Source organism: Aptenodytes forsteri, unplaced genomic scaffold, assembly GCF_000699145.1.
Source record: "Aptenodytes forsteri isolate BGI_AS27 unplaced genomic scaffold, ASM69914v1 Scaffold114, whole genome shotgun sequence".
NCBI classification, from domain to species: Eukaryota; Metazoa; Chordata; class Aves; order Sphenisciformes; family Spheniscidae; genus Aptenodytes; species Aptenodytes forsteri.
This window is the reverse complement of record NW_008795364.1, coordinates 5,170,444-5,195,343: the sequence shown is the minus strand read 5'-3', so window position 1 is coordinate 5,195,343 and position 24,900 is coordinate 5,170,444. Positions and strand designations below refer to the sequence as shown.

Here is a 24,900-nt window from a genome sequence, read left to right as displayed (position 1 = left end):
CCATGCCAGCTGGTATGTGAGCACACGTGCTGATGGCAGCCTGTCCTGCAGTGCCTGGGCACAGGGCCAGCATGCCAGTTTGGAGATAGGAGCATGACGGAGTCCCACAGCGTGGTGGTCTTATCTTCCCCAAGAAGTCAAATATCCCCCCTCCAAATCCAGCCTCTCTGCACCACAAGAGCAGTGCAAGGGGTATAGTTTCTAGCATCACTCCTGGCAGCACTGGGATGAGGTGGGGGAGTCAAAAAAAGCACATGAGCGAGGAGGGGTACGGTGGCATATTCGGCACTAGTTAGCATGGCCCTTTGTCTCTGCTGCTGGCTCTGTTCAACTCTCTGTAATGGCCTACAAAGAAAAAACTACAGAGAGTTTATAATTTTCTGTTATAACCTGTAGGGCTTTTCTGAATGCAACGGCATGTCAGAAAAATTTTAATGTGCTTGTGCTTAGATAGGCAGGAAAGCAGAAGGACAAATTATAATGTATAAATATTTGTGGTGGCAGAATTACAAACAGGAACAGAGTTGATTAGCTTCGTTTGCAAAATGCTTATTTGACAAAAGGCCTCTTAGAAAGTAATGAATCCTCTGCAAATGATAAAACAATTCATTTTATGGAGTTCGGATTTTAAAACCTTTAATGCCCCAACTGCTTAATGCATATTTCTGCAGCAGAATTTCCCTTCTGGAGAAGAAACATTTCATTTAGTTTTTAAATTAGTTATAAAGCAAGGCTGCAATCCAGCAAACATTATGCACATGAGCTGTTTTCAGGCAGAAGTGTGTGTGACTGGGCTCAATGGGATGCTCGTGGGCATACATATGTGCATCTACAGGGGATGGCCATTACAGAAAATTTATAAATGACAAGAAAAGGTTCCAGTTCACCAAAACAGGGGATCACTGCTGTCAGTGGCTCTTAAGCAAGCACATATTCAAGCAAGCAAAACATGTGTTTAGGTGTTTTACCAAATGAGGACAACCTTAAGGAGATGTTACGCTGCTTTGCTGAGTGAGGGCTTTGTGCGTAGCCAAGCACAGGAGAAGCCTCAGGAAGGTGCTGGGCGGGGGCTTAGGTCCATGAGCAAACAGCGGGTTTGGAAACCACGCTTTGGTCTCTGAGCCTCTGTGCTGGATCACAAGTGTCCTTTCTGATCTTTGCTTTACTTCAAACCCAGCTGAGAAAACATCTTTTACATGGGCGCTTCCCAAGCAGTGGTCTGCAAACCATCAAGGAACCACCGCAAAAAAATCACCAGCGAACCTAATGGAAGTCACCCCTTTCTTCATCACCCTGCTCCCTCATACTTCCATGTATACATATGAGGAAGCAAACAAACTGGATAAATAACAAAAATAATGAACATTCAGAGCTCAGACTGGCCTTTATTTGATTGTCAATGAAAACCATCAAAGCAGCACGGACAAGATGGGTCTTGAATTTTCTTTCCCAGTAAAAAAAAAAAAAAAAAAGCTCTTCATGTCTTAGGCTCCCAAAAGGTCATTTGATTGATTTAGACTGAGAAAAACTGCCTTTGACTGCTTTACCCCTTGGCAGAGGAACTGTGCCCTTCTGTGGCTGAGGCATACTAAGTACGAGCCTGGTAGAGGCTACTGAGACATCTGTACTGTAACATTTCACTAAGGACATGAGCTACGGGTCCGCTTCCATCAAAGTCAAGGGCAATTTTCCTACTGATGTACTGACATTAGTAACAGCAGGAATGACCTGGTGTACAAATCTTCCTCAATTTAAACCATAAAACTGCTATGAGACATAAAGCAAAGCTGTACCCTGTAAGCACCCATCTAAACAGCAATGTAGCACAGTGGGTAGAAATTTCCAATTTGTTTCCATCAGGTAGGAGGGCCGGATTTATTTTTTTTTTAATCACTGCATATGCTAACTATTGGTAAGGGGCAGAGCAGGGCAGGACAGTGTTCAGCTTCCTTTTAGTTCTGTCATGCAATACAGTATTGAAGAAGCACAAGAGAATTAAAAGCAATACTCAAAGCAGAAGTACCCCAACTTGTTAAGGAAAACTAGAAATTTGATTTTGCCAGTGTTGCTTGATATGCAAGCATTAAACAAACCAAAACCTTTCAAGATATCTATGATGTAATTTAGAATGGAAAAATAACTTCTGATAGTGTAGCCAAAAGGTTGGATAGAATTAACGCTGTTGATAACATTTTATTTTCAGTATTAATTTCCACTTATGAAACCTGGTTAAAATGTCTTTCCATACTGATGCCCAAACACACCTTAAGCATTTCCTTAAAAAGTCTGCTTAGTCAGAGCACACAGAAATTCAAAGCACCCAAGAAAGTGTCTGTCTCTTACACTCTTTCTCACATCAACAAGGTTGCGTTAGAAAAGTGAGAACACTTTTTTAACTGATAAAACCGAAGACGACAAGAGCTATTAGACCTTAAAATAGGACACTTTCAATTATTTATACAAACTGCTCAAGGCACTCTAGCAAACGGTTTCAATACTTTTGAGTAATCATATACAGAGACAGTCTTTGAAGGCAGTGGCAATTACAATACTGGTAACATGGCCTGCTGCATACGTACACACATTTCTTAAAGGAAAGCACTGCAGTGTAAACTTATATATGTGAAGTAAATTATTCTGAACTTTCAGTCATAGACCAATTTCTAGCAAATTATTTTAAATTTCAATTCAACTTTGGTCACTAAGGAAGCAGATTTCTTATTTTGAAGACAACTAAGAGTGGCAGGCTTGAACACTAGGAGTTGAAAGCTACTACATCCAGATTATTAAAATCTGGGTATACATCACAACATATCATTACAGAGCAGAAAGTAAAACTCTGAGACAAAAATTCAGAGAAAGCTCATTACAAGGACCTGTCAGAAGCAATGGCGCTTTGGCGTATGCTTGAGATGTGCAGGAGCTTCCTTACAAACCGGCAGATTGTGGTGGCGCGGGTCGTCATACCGCCAACAATACTAGCAGCACCTTGTGCCCTCTGCCCCACCAGGAACCCCATGTTCAGCTTCTCATACGACCTCCGAATTGCCTACTGGGATGAGACATGGCCTCTAGGGCTGCTGGCACAGCAGCCCACACCGCACACCCCATGACAGGGTGATGACCTGGGCCGGGCTAATGGGATGGGAGGTGGAACCTGCCTGCAGATGTTCCACCATGGAGGTGAGTGGCTCTTCCCACTGGGTAACTACTTAAAAAGAAGCCTTGCTGTCATCTTGGGGAAAAGACTTGGCTGGTTGGGGGTGCCCTACTGCCAGAGAGCTTTCACATACGTGAATCCCGAGTAAAGAGATGGCTGCCTTCCTCTAGGCCAGATTTAGGAGATCAGTTTCCCCTTGAGTTGGGCAGGGCCTGCAGCATCTCACTCCTCCACCATTCCACATATCTGGGCAGTGCTGCTCTTAGCCTGTTGGCTATATGGGTCTCCTTGTGAGCCTCCTATGGTGTTTTTAGGGTACATATCAGCTGCATTCATTGCTGGCTTATCAGTTTCTAAAACTGCATTCCCCCTGCAACGGATGATGGCAGAGCAAATTCCCGCCATGTCTCAGTGGCACGTTGCAGACCCATTTCAGCGCATTATCAAAAGGCAAGGAAGAGTCACATTGCACATGGGGTTTTAAAGGCAGATGAGAACCCTGGCCGATATAGCTTAAGATGAAGGGAGAATCATCAAAACTTCACTATATAAAAAAGAAACAGGAATGCTGTTCTTGTGTTATCAATCAGGCTGTTGCACGCCATGGTTGGGAAGGTCTACACTTGCATGTATGTAGTTCCTGTAACATCAGAACGCCATTACTACTTGATCCTAAGGAACTATAAACAGCAGAAATTATGTGTGTGTAAATTTTTACTGCAAAACACACTATTTGGTCCTAAAAAGTATGAAAACTATGAGAGAAAAATTATGCCTTTCATGAGCAGAGACATCCTGCTGTTTGATCATCTCTGAAAATTGACAGAACTGCTTATATTGCTAGTGGAGCTACAAGTTAAGAGTGAAAAAAACCAACCCCTACAATAAGCAGTTTTGTCCCACTCAGGGAGCATCTGATTTGGACATCTCTCAATTTGCAGAAGGGCAAACTTTTCCTAATTACAGAAGTCAATTTTAAATCATGGTAAAATACGAGTCATCACAATTTTGTGTCAAGTTTGCAATGCAGTGTTCTCCTTTGCTGCAGACTGTAAGCACACAGAGTAGACAAAGCACATCAATACTATACCAGGCAAAAAAGAGTAAAAGTTGAAAACTAACAGGCGCTGGCTGAGGTTGGGCCAAGACGGTGTGGTTTCCAGCTGAAGCCAAAATGGTGTCTGCTCTTACCTGGCCACCTGCAAAAATGATAGGTGCAGAGGCAGGTTTGGGACGGTAGGGGATGGTGGCACCTTTGGGTGGGGACTGCAGACAAAAACACAAAGCGATCAAAATGCAGAATGAAGTAGAGCTCATATTAAAAAATCACGCCTTATCTTGGTCACCTCAGACAAGGCATACAGCTAACCCAGCCGAGCCCACCCCACCCTGCCCTCCACCCCCATCAGCCCAAAAGCAGGCTGGAGACCGGTTGTCTGGGCTTCAAGGGGAAGAGCCGAGGTCCCAACCGCACAGCCGAAACAGGTAGTGCTGGCACTCGTGGCTTCATTACCGCCATCGTCGGATGAAGCTATGAAGCTTCGTTAAGCATGTCAAGGCATTTCAGGAAACAGGGGCACAATTTTGAAATTCGTCGATGTTTTGGAAGAGTCCAGCCTGTGCTCTCGCTTTGTTAACACAGAGCACATCTCCTGCTTATCGATCTTTCCTACACTGCTACACATCAAGGTTTCTTGTTTTACCGACTCAATTAAGTCAGCTGTTCAATTGCGAATGACCAGCCTGATCCTGCCTTTCGTCTGACTGAGCTGGAAGGTTGGAGAAAAATCCTCCCGGCTTCAGCAGGAGCATAACCTCAGCCTTCGCAATGCATGAAAAGGGAGTTTGTTCCCCGCAGCCCAAGGCAAGGACCCAAAGGGAAAACCCCTGACTGAGGCTGACTTTCTCCTCGTAAATGACACAAGCAGGAGCATGTGTCTGTAACAAAGGCTTCAAGCTGTCTGTGCAACACCTAGCAGAATGGTGCCCTGATTTCAGTGCAATAACTTACAACTGAAGAAGGTAACAACAATATTACTTCCATCAATTAATATCATATAATTAGCTATTTCATGTCAATTTGTTGCCAAATTAAATATATGCTGCAAATTAGAGCACATTCATTTTCTTAAATGTTCGAAGCAGCAAATTGTAGTTAAGCCAGTGTCTTCTTAGTGCTGCTTGCAATTTGTCTAACGCTAAATTTAAATACTTCTTATGTCAAAACTGGTTATTTAAAAAGTGGCTCCACCTGTGGGAAAATAGGACTGTGTCTCTCTGATTTTGAGAAGCGGCTTCTCTCATCTTCTTTAGCAAATAACTATTTATTCCACGGAAGTCACTTGGACAATAGACTACACTCTGTATTCACAAAGCTGATAACTATTGCCATCACATACTCCATCTCTAACAGACTAAAATTATTTTTTAATATTATCTTTCTGCTCTCTTGCATTTTTATAAAGAAATTCCTTCCTCACAGTAGTCCAGGAAAAACTGAAGCAAGAGACACTTTTCCCCAGTAAAACACTGGGGATTTATTAGTTTTTATGCTTTTATTTTCATTAGGCTGTATGACATTTTGATGCAAAGGCTGTATGTCATTTTGATGCATTGCATACTTCTGAACAGCCAATAGCAGTGGTGCTGTCTCAAACACTCCACTGTTTCTCCCCTCTTCAAAGAATAACAGAACAGTAGGGTGTCAGAGATCATCATGAGACAGCTCTTGACTAGACTTGGGTAAAAAAACAAACCAAACCAAAAAAAACCACAGGAAATTTTCCAGCGGAAAATGTGATAAAACCAGAAGTGTTTCATATTCCTTGTCAAAAATTATGGTTACTAGGTCAAAATATTTAATTTTGATTTGCTGAAATATTTTTTTTTCAAAATTCTATTCAATTTAATCAGTTGAGAAATGTACTTGCACAAAATTATGGACATTTTCAGCAAAGGTTAAAATGCCCAGATTTTTATATGAATTAATTTTGTATCATTTAATCTAGGAGCTAAAAAACTGCCGTCAAAATTAAACATTCTGGCCTTATGCAATGACCTGACCCTAAGGAAGCAAAAAGTCCTGCTAAATCTAAATTATGCTAGTCAGAATTATTTCTATTTAAACCAAGACCTAGATGTTTTCTGCCCTATTCTGCATCAGAATAAAATGTTTTTCTCTCAGAACGGGCTGCAGCTCCATGCTGAACCCAGTTTGCTGTTTGACAGTGTCATGACAGCCCTGCTCTTTGATTGCTAAACCCTGCTGCGAGAGGCTCTCAAACAGCGGAAAGGGCACAGTCTAACAGAGTCCTCTTGAAATCCCTGGCACGGGAAGGGCAGGCAGCACCCCTGGGGAACCCAGGGCAACTGAAAATTAATCATGTGTGTGAGCATCCCCCGAGTGAGAGGCGATATGCTAAGCACTCACTTACCTCCAGCATAACCACGCATATTTGTTTCACACACTGGATAATGGCGTCGGGAGTACCCGATATAGTCACTGCGCGCTCCGTCGAGTTTGGCAACATGTCCCCCGCTACCTGCACCTGGGCTCCTGTGGACTTGAGCAGAGACCAAGCAAAGAGAGCGTCACTGTCAGGCAGGCAATGGCACTTCTCAAAAGCCAGCGGTTCACTGATGTGATGGCGGGGACGCACCTCTAAACTTTTTGTCTTTTCTTTGCAAGATACGTGGTAGAGCGCGTATGTAAACTCATGCCCAGGCGGGGTAATTGGGGTCCGGCAGGACATGGATTTGCCTGTTCAAGCCAATTTGCAAACACTCCCATCCTAGGAAGATTAGTCCTCAGTAGCTGTTAATGAATCAAACTGTGACCTGAATTTCAGGACAAGTCTTCTAACCCTCTCAAAAACAGACAGTCACAATGCTGACTAAAAAATGAAAAAGGTGAAACAAAGTACTTTTCAATAACAAAAAAAAAAAAAGAAAGGAAAAATTGGGGTCCGGCAGGACATGGATTTGCCTGTTCAAGCCAATTTGCAAACACTCCCATCCTAGGAAGATTAGTCCTCAGTAGCTGTTAATGAATCAAACTGTGACCTGAATTTCAGGACAAGTCTTCTAACCCTCTCAAAAACAGACAGTCACAATGCTGACTAAAAAATGAAAAAGGTGAAACAAAGTTACTTTTCAATAACAAAAAAAAAAAAAAGAAAGGAAAAAAATGCTGATAACTGAAGGAGGTCTGCTAATCAAATGAGTTGCAGGTAAATGGCTCTTTAATCCACTGATGGCTGACTTGTGTCTCTGGATGAAATTTGGGGCTGCCTTATGCCCTGGAATATCTCAGGATGGTACAGAAGCACTTCTAAATTATAATTAGTGTTGATTAAATATATGCACATGATCAGCTTTTAGCTCAGTAATGAACCCAAGGAGGTAATGAGCCAGTTTTGTTTTCTTTTTTTAAAAATTTGATCTTAGCACTAATGTATCTTAGTTAACCACAAAAAAACCCGCAAAGAAAGAAAAAAATACATGAGGCCAAAACAATCCCTGGCATTATTTCACAAATATCCTGGAAGACCTTTTCAGTCAATAGGGAAAAACCCAGGCATTTCATATTGAGTTAGCACTTTCATGTATTACAAACAAAATCTATTCCTGACTGTTACTGCAATACAATATTTTTGGCTTTTTAAAAAAAGTATTTTCAGTAACCATTGACTTTGTGTCAGTCAGCAAGGAGTTAATTTGTTTTCTTGCTGGTTACATACAACACATGTTATTATTCTTTCCAAAGACTCATTAAATTACTGATTGCATCTTCTGTTCACTAGTGCTGTTTAAGGCCAGAATATCAATTCCTTTCTCTATAATAGACTTAGGAATTTCGCCATAATTTGATCAATCAGTCTTGCTTTTCTTTTATTTTCTTTTTTTTTTTTGTAATCTTGTCTTGAAAATAGTACTGCAACCCTACATGTTGTTCCTGGGTACATGACTGAACACAAAAGACCATCCCTCGTGCAATTGCCGCTCAGTGTGTTGTGTGATGATGAAATTAGACCACATCTCGAGCTGGATGCTCCTTTTTTTTTTCTGTTTGATCGTATTTGCTGTTTCACATGCAGTTCTGGGTATCTGTACATATAGCACAAAATACTCTGCCAAATACTGCAGTCATTTATGCATTTGCTTCCAGTGCCAATCTTGTTTATTCTTTGGTCATATGTCAGCAACAAAAAAAAATGAGTAATATTTTGTCCATTACCCTTATGCCTAAGAAAATGTGCAGTGTGACTTCTCGCTACATGAGCCTTATCAAAAGACCTATTTGGCCAAATGACTTCTCGCTACATGAGCCTTATCAAAACACCTATTTGGCCACTATCCTTTTACTTCCTTGTACTAGACCAGTAGGTAATCGCTTCTGAAACTACGCCAACCAGAATAATCACTTCAGTCATTTAATGTACACAGACCAACAGACCAATCTCACCTTTAAAAACCTGTGTCCTAAAAGCACTCACTCAGTGCTCTGGATGAGGTTACCAGTATTTGAAATAAAATCCAAAGTATCGGCAGCTGTAAAACCTAGAGCTAAGCACTCACCAGCACACGGTTCACACTCACGCCTGCTCCTATTTTAACACAACTAAGAAATCAGCTGGGTTCCTGCTGCCTGACAGTTCTCCTGGACACCTAAGAGATCTGGAGGACTAAGAGAAATCATGTCTTGTGGCTGAGGTCACCTCCGACCGTGTGCTCTGACAGTAGCTCTGCCTTCTCCAGTGGCAAGGCTTTGGCCTGGCTTCGCCTTCTGCCTGCCAGGGCAAGAGCGTGCAGCCGCTCGGCAGGCTTTCTGACTCACCCGGACATGAACTGCTACAAACACCAACAGTCCGGTGGCTGTGCAGAATCTGAGCCAGAAATGTCCCCTGTGTAAGGCAAACTAAACACCTTCCTTCCACCCAGGAAATGCACTTCAACACACAAGTATCTTGTCCCATCTACACAAAGTTCTCTGACAAAGCTTTTTTGGGAATAAAGAAAAAAAGACAGAGGGTTTCCTGCGACCCTAACATCTGCACAGAAATAATGTTTTCTTCCCCTCAGTGTCATCAGGTGACTCCTTTCTCCCACATCTCAAAAGCTGGTTTGACAATAAGGACTACTGAGAGGCATAGCTCCTGGACTCTTTGATGAAAAATAAAGTAACAGCATTCCTAGAAAAAAAATTCTGATTCGTAATTGCCTTTTATTTGCAGGTCTTGGTAAGCACAGAGACCCCTTCAAATGGCAGGGCTCTGAATTGTTTTTCTGTGAGTTTACAGCACGCAACCTATGCGTGTTTTCATGAACGCAGTTTACAAAGCAAGAGGCACATGGAGGAACAACAGGTTTTTTGCTTGGCAACAAAAACTCTGGAACAGTTTTTGGAAGCTCTGTCAGCTAATGGAAGTGGTACACGCTGCTTTTACTTCCCTGTATGCAAGGAGAGAAAAGACCCTTTTAGTAGCGGCCAAATCCCAAAAGGTGAAGATAAGCCTTCAGAGGGAATTTTGTTAAAAAAACTCCTGGGACAATCGAATTGGAATCGAAATGAAATAATTTGGAAGAACTTGAAAGTCAACAGGATGAGACCCTTAACTATCCTCTATCCTCACCTTTCCTTCCAAGGCTACCATAAACTAACATTTCATAGCAAATGCTGGATCTAGAATTTTGTTCAAAGGATTTTCCACTCCTTTTTGACATTTGATCAAATTTTCTTTGTTAGAAAAATATCTGTTAACTTTTTGTCACATTTGAAATGAAACGTAAAAGTTCACTGAAACCTAGAGTCTCGAATCGACATTTTAGACAAAAAAAGGAAGTTTCACTTTGGTAAAGCCTGTCAAAAGCTTCTGTTTTGATATAGTAAAATGAAAAAAATTGATCAGCGTGTTATCTTGATATTCAACACCTCATCCCATGTTGGAATGAATACAAATTTAGAAGGAGTACTGTCACTTTATCCAGAACAGAAATGCATTTTTCCAAAATGTCCTATCCAGATTTTCTCTACATAACTGAGTATGTACGTAATTTTCTTGTCTGACTGATTACAAACATTGGATCCTTGGCTTGCCATGTGCTATGTTGTTACAGTCATGCATAGAAGAATTAAAACTGGTACCGTATGATAATTTTTGCATTTTCTGGTTAAAGGAAAAAGTGGCTGCTAGCACAGCACATTGAATGAATACCTTTAGATAAAGTCTGGATTAAAAAAAGTCAATATGGGTTTGGAATACATGAAATCAGGTCACCTGTGGCACAGTGAGATTAGGGAGAAACAGGAAAGGAGTATGAAAATAAATTTTTTCTAAAAAGTAGATCAAGCATTTGATCTACCAACCTGGACTCCCCAGTGCTACTTGGGCCTTTCTCTGGCTGCAAGCGTGGTAGCTAATTTGGAAATGGCTGCAATGGTCCAACTTGGGATCACCTGAGTATTGCTGGGGAGGGGGCTGTGCGTGAAGGGAAACTAGACGAGCCATTTCTGTCACTAAACCGTTGCTTTGCTAAATCGTGCATTTACAATATGTTGTAAAGCTGTTTCTTTATTTCACACACGGTCTTTAGCTTCAGGGAAGGTAGAAGGGTACAGCTGTGCTGGACCCCTGATTCCCCCAGAGCAAGGCTTTTCCAGGCTTTTCACTCAGCACGTGCTTGCGTTCGTGCCATGGGCAAAGTGCAGCGGCCGATGGTGGCAGGGCACGCTGCGGTAGGATGCCGAGCTAGCCAGTGTTCCCGGCAGACATCCCAAGACTTACCTCCCTGATTTCTTTGATTTTGGAACCTCCTTTTCCTATAAGGGATCCACACTGACTTGCCGGGACGACGAGTCGCAGTGTTACAGGCGGTTTGCTTGTCACCGTGCTGTTTGTCATTGAAGCGTTTATGTCCTGTAATCACAACGTCAGTAAGAATTAGTGGAGGATTTGTCATTCCTGGTAAGCACTGAAGGGCTCAGAGCAAAAGCCCGAGCTGTTCGTGGAGACCTGGGGAACGTGCAACCTGTCGTGGCTTGTTTCTGTGGCAGGTAAAGCCGCCGGCTCTGCCGGTGATATGCCGTAAGCACGAACCGCACAAGCAGCTTGTGCCGGAGGAACCCTTTTGCAGTCTGGCGTTGAGGGTCCACGCTGCGGGACCAGAGGACAGTCTCTGAGGCAAGATTAGGTGAAAGAGGAGGTGGTATCTATCATTAGACCAGCCGAAGCAGATGGAAAAGACAAAGAGGCTTTTGAGTTCCCGGGCCCCGAAATCCTGATTTGGTCTCTTTTCCACCATCTCAATTAGAACACTTCTACTAAATGATGTCTTTACATTTTACACAATTTCATGTCAGGTTTGATACAAAGAAAAAAGGTTAAAAAAGGGGATGACAACGAATATGTGAATAATCTGAAGCAGAAAAAAACAGATTATTTTGATAAGTATTTTGCTGCCCCCCAGGTTTAATTTCTCTTTTGTAGCAGATCCATAAGTATTTGTAGTGTTACGTAATTTCTAAAATCTTTTCCATCACAGCTATGTAACCAGAATACAAAGAGCTCAGCGGAGCAGCAATTATCCATATCCAGGTAACGTAACCTGTATCCGTGTATCTCATTGAGATACACGTGTATCCCATGAGACTACACTGCAGGTTTTCATGAGCATTTCAATATACTACTTGTTGCAAGGTTTACACTGTTTTAAATAGATCTTGCTAGTACAAAATCTTCTAGGCAAGACAAAACAATCCCTCTAATGTCTTCATCACGGAGGAAAAGATAAAGCTTATCTTCCCACTGATCGATGCGATGCTGTTGAGAGCACTTAGAATCACAAAAAAAAAAGCCACAAGCTGCATAGCACCTGTTCAACAACTCATCAGAATCTCAATGTGGTTTGCTAACACTAGCTGCGAGCTGAAAAGACCATCTCATCCATCTGTGAGGTGGCATGGCACAGCTATTACACCCTTCATAGAAATGCTACTCAAAAGATTAGGACAGGAACAACAGAAAACATGCATTTCATATTCATTTAACTCATTTACGACGCAACAAGAGTTCCAGCAGACAGAACTGATGTGTTTCCCCACATTCTTGCTTATCAAGACTACCACTTGTTAAAAACTTTTTTAAAAAAAAAAAAAAAAAAAGTGCCTATACTGTGTGATCAGGACCCAAAATTAAAAAAAAATTAAAAACTTTAAACAACTCTGCATGCCTTGTTGAACCGGTGCGGGAGCTCAGTGACACCAGCACTGATTCCTGCAGTACCTCTGCATTTGCGATGGCAGTATTCTTCCGTCCAAGAAATGGCTCAGTGTGACCTTGCTTAGCTTAAAAAAGAAGAAAAAAAATCTTGAACGGAATGAGGCATTGCTGCATGCCACAAGACAGCTATCAAATCATTCCTCTGCCAGCCAGTAACTCATATTTTGTTTAGTGCCCGTGTCAGTGAGAGATTGCAATCCAAAGTAAAACAAGAGGGAGAACGGAATTTTGCAGGACCTGTGTATCTGAAATAAAGCGCACGTCATGCCAGTTTTTCAGCTGGAAGATGCCATCTCGCTATATCATGTTTGTGTCAGGTGGAGGCACACAATCATCCAGATGTAGGTAAATAACCCTCTTCAGCCACTCAGCATGACCCTGATAATGTCTCCCACTTCCATATCATATGTGGCCTGGCCTCAAAGCCTTCACTGCACTTAATGCCTTCAAGAGCACTTCACAAAAATTGGAAGCCGCTATTCTCTTTATTTTCTTTTCCTCATTTAAAAAGAGCAAATCCTAAATATGCAGGGTCAGCAGCGTGGAGTGCATAAAGGAATTAGTCCAGCTTAAAAACACAACAAATGAGAAATGAGTAGGAAAAAAATCCCCTCCAGAACTGCAGGCCCCCAAGTAGGGCTGGCTGGAGACTTTCTCACAGAACAGTCGCCTTTCAAACTGGGAGACTCATTTCTTTAACCTCTTTCTGTGGCACTGCATCCATTTCCTCAGGGCTCTGGCAGACACTAAAGCCGGACCTTGCCTGGCTTTCTGCGCACTTGCCTGGGCTGATCCTCAGCCAGGACGGGCTAACTGGGAGCCTGGAAGTGGTGGGAGGGCCAGCTCCCGGTGTTGAAGCCTTGCAGCACCCCTAGGCTCCTGGCATCCCAGAGTCACAGCGTCTAAGGCTTCCCAAGGCAAGCAAACCTGGCAGCTCAGAAATCTACCAAACCTCCAGGGAAAAACATATCAAAATTCTTCTTTACTCGTTTCTAAATGAAATGTTAAACCTGCCAATTTCCACAGCAAGTACGAGTCTGTGAGGTGGCTACTCACTTAGTAACGGCCACCACAGGATTTACCTTAGTTGTAGCAGCAGGAGTTAGTATTTGTCAAAAAGGCATCATCTCAATTGCTTTTATCACCTTGTCTTTCTCTCCTCCTTATTCCTAGAGCCGAGCAATTTGTTCATAAATGTTTGCAAATTCTTATGTATTTGGAGGAGGTCTGACCACTGAGCTCTGCTTGCTGTTTTTTCCAGCACTTGACTATCGCGTGCTTCCAGTGGATTACGCATATTTATACCCAAAAGCAGAGCTGCCCCACTCACCAGTGAACTTACAGCTGCATTTCTCATGTCTCAGCCTCCAGTCTGGAAATCACTGCTCTAAAATGTCCTCTCTTGCAACTCCAGTGGTCTGCCTGGGTTAGTGCCATTTTTTAACAAGTCTCTTTTTCCTCTGCAGTGAATACTTTAGTTGTTTACATAATTACCGACCTAGCTTCTAAATTCATCATCAGGCTGCTAGAAAATCAACTTTTATTAGGAAGGTTGTCAAAGCAGAGCAATATAAGGCTGCAGAGCAACCGCACAGAGAACAGTCCTCCAGATCTTTCTTTTTTTTCTATCTATCTGACACATTTTGAGATTTTTGCTAACATTAGAAAAGCAGTCGAGGGCTCCCATGTCTTCCTAGACCTGCTTATCCCCACCTATACAACTGTAGAGTTGAAATTAAGGGTTCAAGAGCTTCATGTCAAAATGCTTCATGTGGCATGCATAACAAATACCAAAAAATCCCTCAAACCATCATTCTCACACATGCATCTTTTTTATTCTGTTTGAAGGTAGTTGAGATAACCAGAGCTGGGCCAGGCACTGTCTGCTCTGGGATTTTCAATGTTTTAAATGGCTGAAGAAATCTCCACAAAAAGATATGCATGAAAAATAACATTTGGTAGCTAGCTCATTTGTAATTTCTGAAACAGTACTTTATTTTGCCTCCAAAGTGTTACAGTTACCCCATTTTATTGACAGGAATAATTATAGGAAACCTAACTGATTATATGAGACATTTTTCTTTACCACTGTTCTTTTAAATATACCAGAAGCCAATTATATCAAAAGTAAATACAGATATTTCGGAATATAACCGCAGTACCTTATCTGCAGGGAGTGCCAATACCCCTTTGCTAATATCCACATGAAGACCCCAGAATACCTTCTAAAATCTACAAGGGTAAATGTGCATAAAATCCAGTCAGATGCCTGAATTTCAGATTTCTTTGCCTACTGCTAGCTACAGCACTTTCAAAGACAATGTGGTGTTGGGTGGTGGGGTGGGGATCTGATGCTGTGCAGCGTTTGACCTTTTTATGAGAAATGCAGTGTTATTTTCACTGGGTACTTGTTTTGGTGGGAACTGGCAGGGATTATCTCTGTTAATGATTCCCTCAGCAGTTTTCAGGATAAGGCCTTAAGGAGAGAGACTGTGCTCTCCAGATCTCCGTGGATCGGAGGGTATGGTAGCATACGTGAAGCTGCCTCATAAGCTGGGAGAAACAGGGATTGGTACAAGATGGGTAGGAGATAAAGCTGAGAAGGAGATGACAACAGATGGTTTTGAAATTGGGCTGGAGAGAATTACTTGTGTGGTTCTGCAGGATTCAACCTCAAAATCATTATCATCTCATTAATAACTGGTAAGGAAAAAAAAAATAGCATTCTTATAAAATATACCATACCACAAAACCAGGGTACTTTATCAACATATTGAAAGATTGGAATATCACACAGGAACATCTGAAAACCCACGAAGGATTGGAGAAATATAAATGGGATTAACATCTGCAGTATAAAAAAAAGGGTCATTTGTCTGGGGGCTGACAGGAACGTCTGCCGAGACCGAAGAGGTTCCCACTGAAAACACCTGAGTGGAAGCTGGGGATACCTGCCAGGCACAGCACGGTTGTGTGCAAAACATCACACTAGCAGGAGGTGAGGCATTTCCAGCAGCGGTAGAGACATGTTAGCGTGATAGCCAGGACAGGGGACAGTTAGTGCCATTACATCAAGCCCTTGTGGGACTTCATTTGCAACCTGTCCACAATTAACACATACATTTAATACAAACTGTAACTGGGAAATGGTAGAAAGGGACTACTAGAGTCACGAGAGGGGTGGGGAACACATCCTCTGAAAGATTGAGCTTGGCTCACTTACTCTGGCAAAAGCAAGGGTGTGAGGGGATAAAACTGGTTTCTAAAAACATGCCTAAGAGGTGAATCCTCAGGGATGGAAAGGCAAGAATTGTTTCAACTAGTGGTCAGTGCTGGCACAGGAACAGAGCTGCATAAACTGCTTGTGAATAAATTTAGGTGAGGAGTGAAAAGAAGGTGTCTAATTATCAGAGAACTGAGGTTGTGGACCCAATATCAGGAACTAGAAAAAAAAAAATCTAACTAGTTTTTGATCATGCTATGAAGAAGATTGCAAGACATACTGCTTGTGCTAGAAGACAACTGCATCCAATGACCCACAAGCTCTCTTCCAGTCCCGTTACTCTAAATGTGAACAAGCACCTTGGGTAAAGGCACACGCTGACATTTCGCATCAATGCTAGCATCTCCCAGTGCTATGGGGAGATGTGGAGACTTGGAGAAATAAGTACTCTTAAGAAAGGGATTCAAATCCCTCTAGTTTAATCACTGATTGACAGACACAGCCCCTTTCTCCTGCTGCAGGTGATTCAGTCCACCTATCTGCAGGCTCTTCCTTTAGCAGAAGGTAAATTGCCTTCTGCAGGGGCCTTTGTCTCTCCACAGAGGACAGGAGAGACGCCTGGACTGGATATCTGATTTTCAAAAGTTGAGGGGGTTAAATCCTCTCCTCAGTGACCAGGGTTCATGTTCTGTAGCCTGCTGCCTTTCCTGTGAGGTTTCCCATTAAGTGGTGACCATATCTAATTGTAGTTGGTCCATGAAACTTGAGGAGATCCCAGCACTTTAGGTTCATATCTGCACAGAACGGTAATTCTACAGTAATTGAGCACTCTCTTGCCTCACTTACTTTTAGTGCCTTTATTTTAATTAATTTTAAAAGCCAAGCTTTAAATATGGTAATTGGTAATCATATAGTTTGTTTTTAAAATAAAATTTTTCTAGTTGAATGAATTATATAGTCATTTTGACATATATAAAATTTACATCAATACCAAATGGAATCATATAAAAACAGAGCTAAAAGTTAGGCAATTATTCTTTTCAAATCAAACCCACAATGGGACCAGAAATTTTCCAAGACATTTTTCCTACCATTAGTGCACATTACTAGAAGCAATTGCTTTTCCCCGAAGCCTCCAAAAAGCAAAAGAAATGATCAAACAGCTTGTAAATTGACCCATTATTTTTCTTCAGCGTTACTGCCAAAAGCATTTATAAAAATACAACCACTTTCATTGCTATTAAATAGAACATTAAACAAATCATATTTAACATTAAAGCAAACATGAGAAAATTCAAACAATGTTTGTATTTCAACTTGAAGAGAGAAAAAAACATATTTTATTTGCTTACCTCTTCAAATTTTAGTGCAATCATAGAAAAAGCTTTAAAAATTGCATCTGTTGGGCCTGTTATTGTCACAATTCTCTCTGGACAGGAGCCTTCTGAAATATTGATTCGAGCACCACTCTGTCAAAAACAAATATTTTTCAAATTTATACTTCCCAGGGAGCAAACTAAGTAGGATTAGGGATATAGTTTGGGAAGGAATATCTTGAGGCATCTAATTCACTCCCCTACAACTGCAGCCCAAACATCATATAATTTCAGCATAAACTGATCACACTCCAAAAATTCATCTAGCTGCGGGAAGCCAGATTCTGTCTGGGTAAATACTTATACAGCCTTCATCACAGTATGCAAATAGCACCTCTGTAACTCAAAGTTGCAAATAATTGCATAATCAAGTCTTTTCCCTTCCCTTTTGCGGGGTTAACCTTAAGTAGGACAGGAGCTGCAGAATTTCTGACGAGGTGGTTGTCTCCATGGAGCACCAACATCTCCCAGGAAAGACGCACCTCTCTGGTTTGGAGACCCAAAGGCAGAGCTCGATCTGTCTAGCTGGGGCATTGGTTTGCACTGTGGAGCAGGTTCCTTATAGATGTGTCTAATGTGAAGGCGGTCAATTAATATGCACTGAACAACCCTTTAGAGGAGTAGCGGTAGGACAGGCAACAGCAATGGTGTTATCTCCTTAAGGCAAGGAGCCTGTTGGAAGGAGTTAGAAAACCTTAAGTCTTGGACACAAGCCAGCATGGCTCTCAGGTATACTTAGTCCCCTTTATGCCACTGTGGCAGTGCAGAGAAAACCCCTAAACTAGATGTAAATATAATTAAGAGGATCTTGGTGTAGATAATGATCAAAGCCAGTTCAGGTAAGACCCACCCTATGCTTTCCCTGAAGTTTCAGGCATGGGAATGTGTTAATGCAGTCTAACAAGTCACTGGAGCCTCAACTCATTCACAGGCACTGACCCTCTCGAGGATCTGGACCTGTAGCAAATGTGAGATAATCTGGGTTAATTTGGCCCTTTGCCTTCAGGGTTACCACAAATCAGCCGATGTGCTGTGTGTCTGAGCCCTTATTCACGTGCATGCTGCTGCTCAACAGCAAGCTATCTTATTTCCCCGTATGACAGCAACCGAACACAACAACAACAAAAAAAGCCCCCAGCGCTACTGATACAAAAATCTTGCTGCCACAGACTCGGCTGGCAGACAAACTCAGCGTTCATAGGTAAGAAAGGGCAGCAGACACTTTTTCTGACAGGTCAACCTGAGTGGGACTTGCCCTCATCAAACTCCGGCACCGGTTGAGGAAGGAGATGAGGGCCAGGGGCTCGTTCATGCTGGTGGCAACGTCTGGCTGCTGCCAGCACACGCGAACCCGGGGCCGTGGGACTCAGCCCAGCAGGGAGCGCGCCAGGTGCCGTGCTGGGCAGAGCTGCCCGCAGCAGGCAGGCCTGCCCGTCCCACGGCCGCCTTCGTGCAAAGCACGGCTCTTCCTTTGAAACCAGAGCCATGGGAGCATGTCTGAAAGATCGCTCCACTGTGGATCGGCGGCGGCCAAAATTCACAGATGTTACTCCTCTGATAGATGACCAGTCAAAGCAGAGCTACGGCAATTAAAATGTTATGTGGCAGCTTCCGTATTTGTGTAGGAAGTCAACAACCGCAGGGCACAGAACCAAGGTTTTTGTACTTTTCTTTAGGCCCGAAGTTGTCTCTGACATTTCTTGTTCTGACAGAGCAAGACAAAGTTGCATTTCATTCCATAAAGATGGCATGCAACTTGCCACATCTGTCAGGAAAGTCAAAATAAAGTTGTGTTTTGCTTTTAAAGAAGTACTGAAACAGTTATTTAAAAGAAGGAATGAGTTAACATCACATGGAGACACAGCCTCTTAGTCCTGTGCTGATATAAAGATGGATATAATTTGTTAAAAAAAACAAACAACCAAATAAAGCCTCTTGTGACCACGTGTATGTGATGGTAGGTTTTCAGGGATGGAAGAAGAATATTTGTTATTTATCTTGAAAAACTAATCAGGGATCATAACTCTTCTCTAAGAAGTTTAACTCAGAAGTCAGGAGCACTCTCCAGTGATGGCTTCCCTTTTGCATGTGCAATTTATATCCAAAGATATCTGCCTGTGGTCATAATTAATAATTAAACTACAATGTGTTTAATCAACTGGCAGGATTACCCAGTATATTGGAAACATCTTTTTTCTTTATTTTTTTTAAGCCTTAGCAAATGAACTTATGAGTGAAAACATGGGTGAAAGCTCTTATCATCAAAAAAGGAGCTCTGAACTCAGTCAGCCTGACAATGAACTCCCTATTGTGTATATTTAAAGATGTATCTCAGCAATTTTCTTTACTACAAATACTTTGAAATTTCCCTGCCACCGACCTTCTATCAGTGTATAAAACAACAAAGCAGATGACATAGTAAGGTACTGCAGATTTATCAGAACCAAATTGACTTGTCTTGAGGCATCCTCTATAATACGCTTTGCACTCCTAAAGTTTTAAACGGTAGGATTTGTCTTTTGACTTATGCTTTTAGCACTTGCTTCAAAGAAGGAAAATTACATGGATCTCCAGGTAAGATGTGCTGCCTTGCAGGACAAGTGTGGGTCTGTAACCTCCACCTGGGCACAATCCTCTGAAGACAGTGCAGCTTGCTGTGCAGCAGGGAAAGAAGCCTGCTGACACTGGGGAGACTGAAGTTTATGCAGTGCCATGTTTTAATTAGCCTTTTTGTGTTTACAACCTTTTCAAAGGATGTGAATGGTGGGTGTGTGGGTCTACCCTGCCCACATCCTACTCACAGCTGCGAAACGATGAAAAGTTAAGGCTTTGCCAAGACATGGCAGAGGGATACTTTGGCTTATGCAAGTCTGGCTCCAGGTCTGCTGAAGCTTGTGTCTACCCTCAAACTTTATGTAGCATCAGTCTAATGCTTGGTTTCAGATTTTGGAAGCTCTCTACCAGGAAGCCAAGCGACATGCAGGACCGATGTTGGTATGCTAAAGAAAGATACAGTGGTTTTGATGCACAGAATCACGCTGGCTAAGCTGTTCCTGAGATAAGACAGCAGCAGGCATATTGCTATGGGAATGAAAGACTCCAGACTGCTGTGGCGATAAGGAGGTTACATTAACAACAATGTTTAATTTAGGCCAGCACACTTATACACCACCACTTGCAAAGAATGGTGATGTTAAATTAACTGCCCACTTGATGGCAGTATCGGTCTGTGCGCACTGAATTTCCCTGTTCTCTGAGCTGGAAAGAAAGGCAAGTAAAGACATCAAGGATTGTCTTACCTCCTCCCTCATCTTCTTAACTGTCTCACCTTTCTGTTAAAGAAACAGAAAAAAAAAAAAAAATTAGCCTGGGCTGATGAAGTGAACTGATATACAATATTTTGACATGAAAATAAAGAGAAAAAGTAATTTCCTGACCTTTCCGATAATGCTTCCAACCTCCTGAAACAGAAAAAAAAGACACTGTGAATGATACGATTTGCTACAGAAGAGCATTTGCTCTGCTCCTAAGCTATTTCACTATCACTTATTTCAAACCTGCAATATGAAGCGTAGCCCGCTTCCATTGTTGCTGTATACAAATATGACATGTTAGATACAAAGAGGCGGACTAAAAATGCGGCTTTGCAACTTACTGATTGTGCAAGAAAAATACCTTTAACAGAAACTGATCTTGCAGTTACAGATCAATCCCACTACTATAAACACAGATAAACCCATATCAGTAATGAAAGGTTCAAAAATAATAGAACTGCACAACCTGCTAGAGAAAACAGGATATAATACAAGCATCAAAATAATTGCTGGTCTCTCTGAGGGCAGGCATTTACCCTCTTTACACCCTGTAATAGCTAGAGCTGAATTTCCATGCTAGAGTGTTATTGCATAAACACCTGGTGGCCTGTCTTAATCTCCCTATTAAGCACTTACAGAACAATAATTGCTAATCACTTTTTAGGGATTTGGGAATTGCTACTGGACTCCCACAACCTTCCATGAAGGGACAGAAGATACTAAGAAATGTCAGTGTGAACATACAATAGGGGAACAATTTGGCAGTTCTGGCAACATCCCAAGGGTTAAAAACTCGGTGCATAAAACCAACAGGTAGCAAAAAATGAAGCTAATAACTCTAAAATGAATACGTTACACAAATCATGCAGGTGTGACATCAGACTGGAAATCATCTGATGGAGAGGAGACCAGCTAAAGGAAAACAAACTCCTCTCCTATACTCAGATTGTGAAATCTACTTCAATGGTTAAAGACTGTCTCACATGGCTGATCTGTCCCAGACGTATGATACACAGTTTCCCCTCCCTCCCCCAGTCTATATACTTAAGTCTGACCCATCCTGAAACACAGTCCAAAGAGTAAGATTTAAGAAATTGTCCTCCATTGCTCTATCCAGTGATGGACTCATGATAAAGTGGTACTAACTTCACCCTGCAGTAGAGGACTATCTGTAGTGACCTTGAGAGAGCTATTTCTCACCAGAATGTTATTTATAAGCTCATAATATGAAGCTGCTTGTGCTTGCAACTTCTCACATCCTGCTCACAAGATGTAAAGTCCTTTCAGTGAGAAGACAACCTATCTCAATGAAGAACTTTGTCATATGGTTCCTTTGCACTCTCTGCAAGTTTGCACATAACACCAGACTGGGGGCAACAGTCACTACACCGCTGGACAAGGCTGCTATTTGGAGTCACCTAGACAGGCTGGAGAAATGGGCTGAGAGAAACCTCAGGGAGTACAAAAAAGCCAAATGAAAAGTCCCATGTCTGGGATGGAACAAGCCCATGTAGCAGGACAGGCTGGGCAAAAACTTGCTACATACAAACTGGCTTTGCAGAAAAAGTCCTGAGGGTCCCAATGCACAACTCCAACATGAGTACATGAGTACATGGGCAGTGCATCCCTCATCAACCAAATGCTGGGCTGTATTAGCAAGAGTGTAGGCAGCAGGCTGGGGCAAATGATTCTTGCCTTCTCCTTGTGTTTGTGAGACCATGCCTGGAGGATTGTTTTGGGCTCCTAGTATGAGACAGACAAGGACACACTGAAGTGAATCTAACGCAGGGCCAACAAGACGGTCAGGGGACCGGAGCACAGGACGCATGAGGAGAGGCTGAGAACTGCATTTGTTCACCCTTAGGAAGAGAAGACTTGGGAGGATCTTATTGCAGTATATAATAAGGAAAGCAAGTTGCAACATCAAATTCCTACTCAAAATGAGGAAAAGTTTTTTTACCATGGGGATGGCTGGACATTGGAACAGGCACCAAGAGAAGCTGTGGAGTCCCCATCCTTGAAGGTGTCCAAACCCATCCTAGGCAAGGCCCTGAGCAACCTGCTCCAATGGGATCTGCTTGATTCAGGAGGTCAGACTGGAGACCTTTGGGGGTCCCTTCCAACCTCCATGGGTCTGTGATTCTTCAAGCATGGCCTTATATCCACTGAAGTCAGTGCCTAACTAGCCACAAAGTTCCTCAACCCAGTGAGGCCCCTTCTCAGGTTTATTTTCAAAATTTACTTTTTCTGTTTCCCATTTCCCTTTTTTTATTTCCCTTCCTACTTCTCTTCCAAGATGGGATTCTGCTCTCTTGTACACGCTGACCAGAGAAAAGATATGGTCCAGACAGACATTGCAAATCTTCCAGAGGTATCTGCTTTGCAAACCTATAGTTCTGCTGGCTGATGTACAGTAGATCTTTACACGTCACACAGCTGTGCGACTGTTCTTGCTAAAGCTTCCTGTGTCCATCTGGGACCGTGAGACGTCTGTACATCTGCACACACAATGCAAAGAAGCAGCTCTGTGAGAAGAGGAATGAATGAAGCAGACTCGCTGCAGTTTTGTGTCTTATGACCAAATTATCTTGTGTCTCTTAATACATGGGTTTAGGTCACGTCTTTTCCCATGGCTGAGACAGCTGTACCAGCATGCTGTGTAGGCTCTCTAATGAGGTGCAGCTTTTTTGTTAGCAGTGACACAAATTTGGGGCACCCATTCCACAGAATTTTTAAGATCTTACTATTTTTTTATATTATCATTGTAACTTTGCCAACCTGCTTGTAACTGTTGAATGGGATTAAACAATACAGGGAGTAAGACTCTCAACGATGAGAGCCTTGGGAACCCCTGTCCTGGTTTCGGGGTTAAACCACGACACCCCTCATGTCTAGTAGTTCCTATCTGCCCACTCAGCACATTCAGCAGTTTTACCTTGAAAACTTTTTCCATTCTTCTCAGTCCCAGCTTTCAGAAGTAATTTCTTTCGTAAAACAGATTCTTAGGATGTAGAAGGACCTTTTGCTATGTGTGAGCGTATTGTGTTTCAATTGTTATGGGCAAGTAATTGTATTTCAGCCCATGGTATAATTTCAGTTTTTCTATATCTGAAGTTTCATTAGAAGCTGTAGGCCTGGTCTTGAACCTGCAAGGCTCTGCCAGTGTAGACTTAGTATGAAATCTGTCCCAATCCACTTGATCATCCTGGGTCTTAATGACAGATGCTGTTCTTTCCAAAATGTATGGATGGGTCATGGTTAATAAGTACAAAGATATCTTCCTTGGAAACAAGAACAGATACGTTTGCTTTGGAAACAGAAAAGCAATATACTGTTTGTAGCCCTAGTAAAAAAGATGGTCCATTTCAAACAAGGAAATTGGGAGTTTTTAAACAAGCAGAGTAGAGCATAAAATATTAGGATTCTCAAGCTGCTTGTTCCACTGAAGTCTGCGGGAATTTTGCTATTGATTTCAGTGGGGACAGGAATTCTACCTGACTGATCATCACCTTGTTATTACCAAACAGTACAAGCTGCCAAAGAACTGAGCAAATGAACAGTGTGAATCCCACTGAGAAAAAATATTTCAATGAGACTGGTGACCAGTTCCTTAGAACATGCCAGCAAATGTCACTGTAATGCTATGGAATACTTCAAACCTTCCCCTCCTCAAAGGGTGAATTTAAAGCTTATTCTATAAGGAGACAGTTTCAAAACATCCAAGCAAAAGCCACCTCTCCCCCTGCACTGGGAGCTGGGATTCTGCTTGGAAATGTGAGGGAAGGGTGCAGGGGGAGAGAGAAACATTAACTTCACATGGATATCCCTAATTTTTCCAGAATTTTTGATTCATAAAAATTACTAAAAAAAATTTAAAATCTAGAATGGTTCTAAATGGGTCACTTCAGACTTTTTTGGGGTCTTAGCTGTTTCTAGGAAAGATCCCATAAGTACTGGTGACAACAGATCATGTCTTTAATTATGATGAGAAACCTACCTCAGCCACAGATTAAATCAGAAGTCTCTTTGCACCTCATTCTCCAAACTACCAATGCTACTTCATCAAACCTTTAATGTTTCTTTACGAAGTCCAATATTTGTTTCATATAGATTCTTATATCACCCTAAATTACTTTTAGTGCTTAATGAGATACCTAACATCAATTTTATGACACTCAAGTTTTATCAATATTTCTAGCCAAGGTTACTTTGAGGGCTTTATCTTCTTCAGAAAATGTTTCTAAAGCTGCCAGGCACCAAACCGTGCTGTAGTTAACTGCATAAGACTGAAGGGATGGGATGTCTGTCACCTACATCAGTTCATTAAAAGTTAGGAGTCTAGTGTAAGCCAGGCACACAGCCTCCTCTGCAGTCCAGGGAGAGAGATAATGGAGGACGTTTTGTTCTTAAAAGAGGAGGGAAGAAGTGCACTCCCAAGGGTTTAGTTTTTCTCCATCTGCAGTAGAAGAAGCCTAGACTGACACTAACACAGCTGAAGTTCGGTGAGAGGAATCCTACAGCTGATGTCAAATTCAGCCTCAGTGCAGGT

At 42.1% G+C, this 24,900-nt stretch overlaps 1 protein-coding gene across 1 annotated transcript in view; it reads right to left on the bottom strand.

The window, feature by feature from the left end:
- Positions 1-24,900, bottom strand: part of LOC103899689 (poly(rC)-binding protein 3) — a 53,611-nt gene that overhangs the window by 19,425 nt on the left and 9,286 nt on the right. The window contains exons 2-7 of the mRNA XM_009280197.1: positions 20,475-20,498; positions 20,337-20,369; positions 17,014-17,130; positions 10,945-11,076; positions 6,595-6,723; positions 4,283-4,426 (exon numbers count right to left, since the gene is read on the bottom strand). Coding sequence (XP_009278472.1) covers positions 4,283-4,426; positions 6,595-6,723; positions 10,945-11,076; positions 17,014-17,130; positions 20,337-20,369; positions 20,475-20,498 — 579 coding nt within the window. The remainder of the gene's footprint in view (positions 1-4,282; positions 4,427-6,594; positions 6,724-10,944; positions 11,077-17,013; positions 17,131-20,336; positions 20,370-20,474; positions 20,499-24,900) is intronic.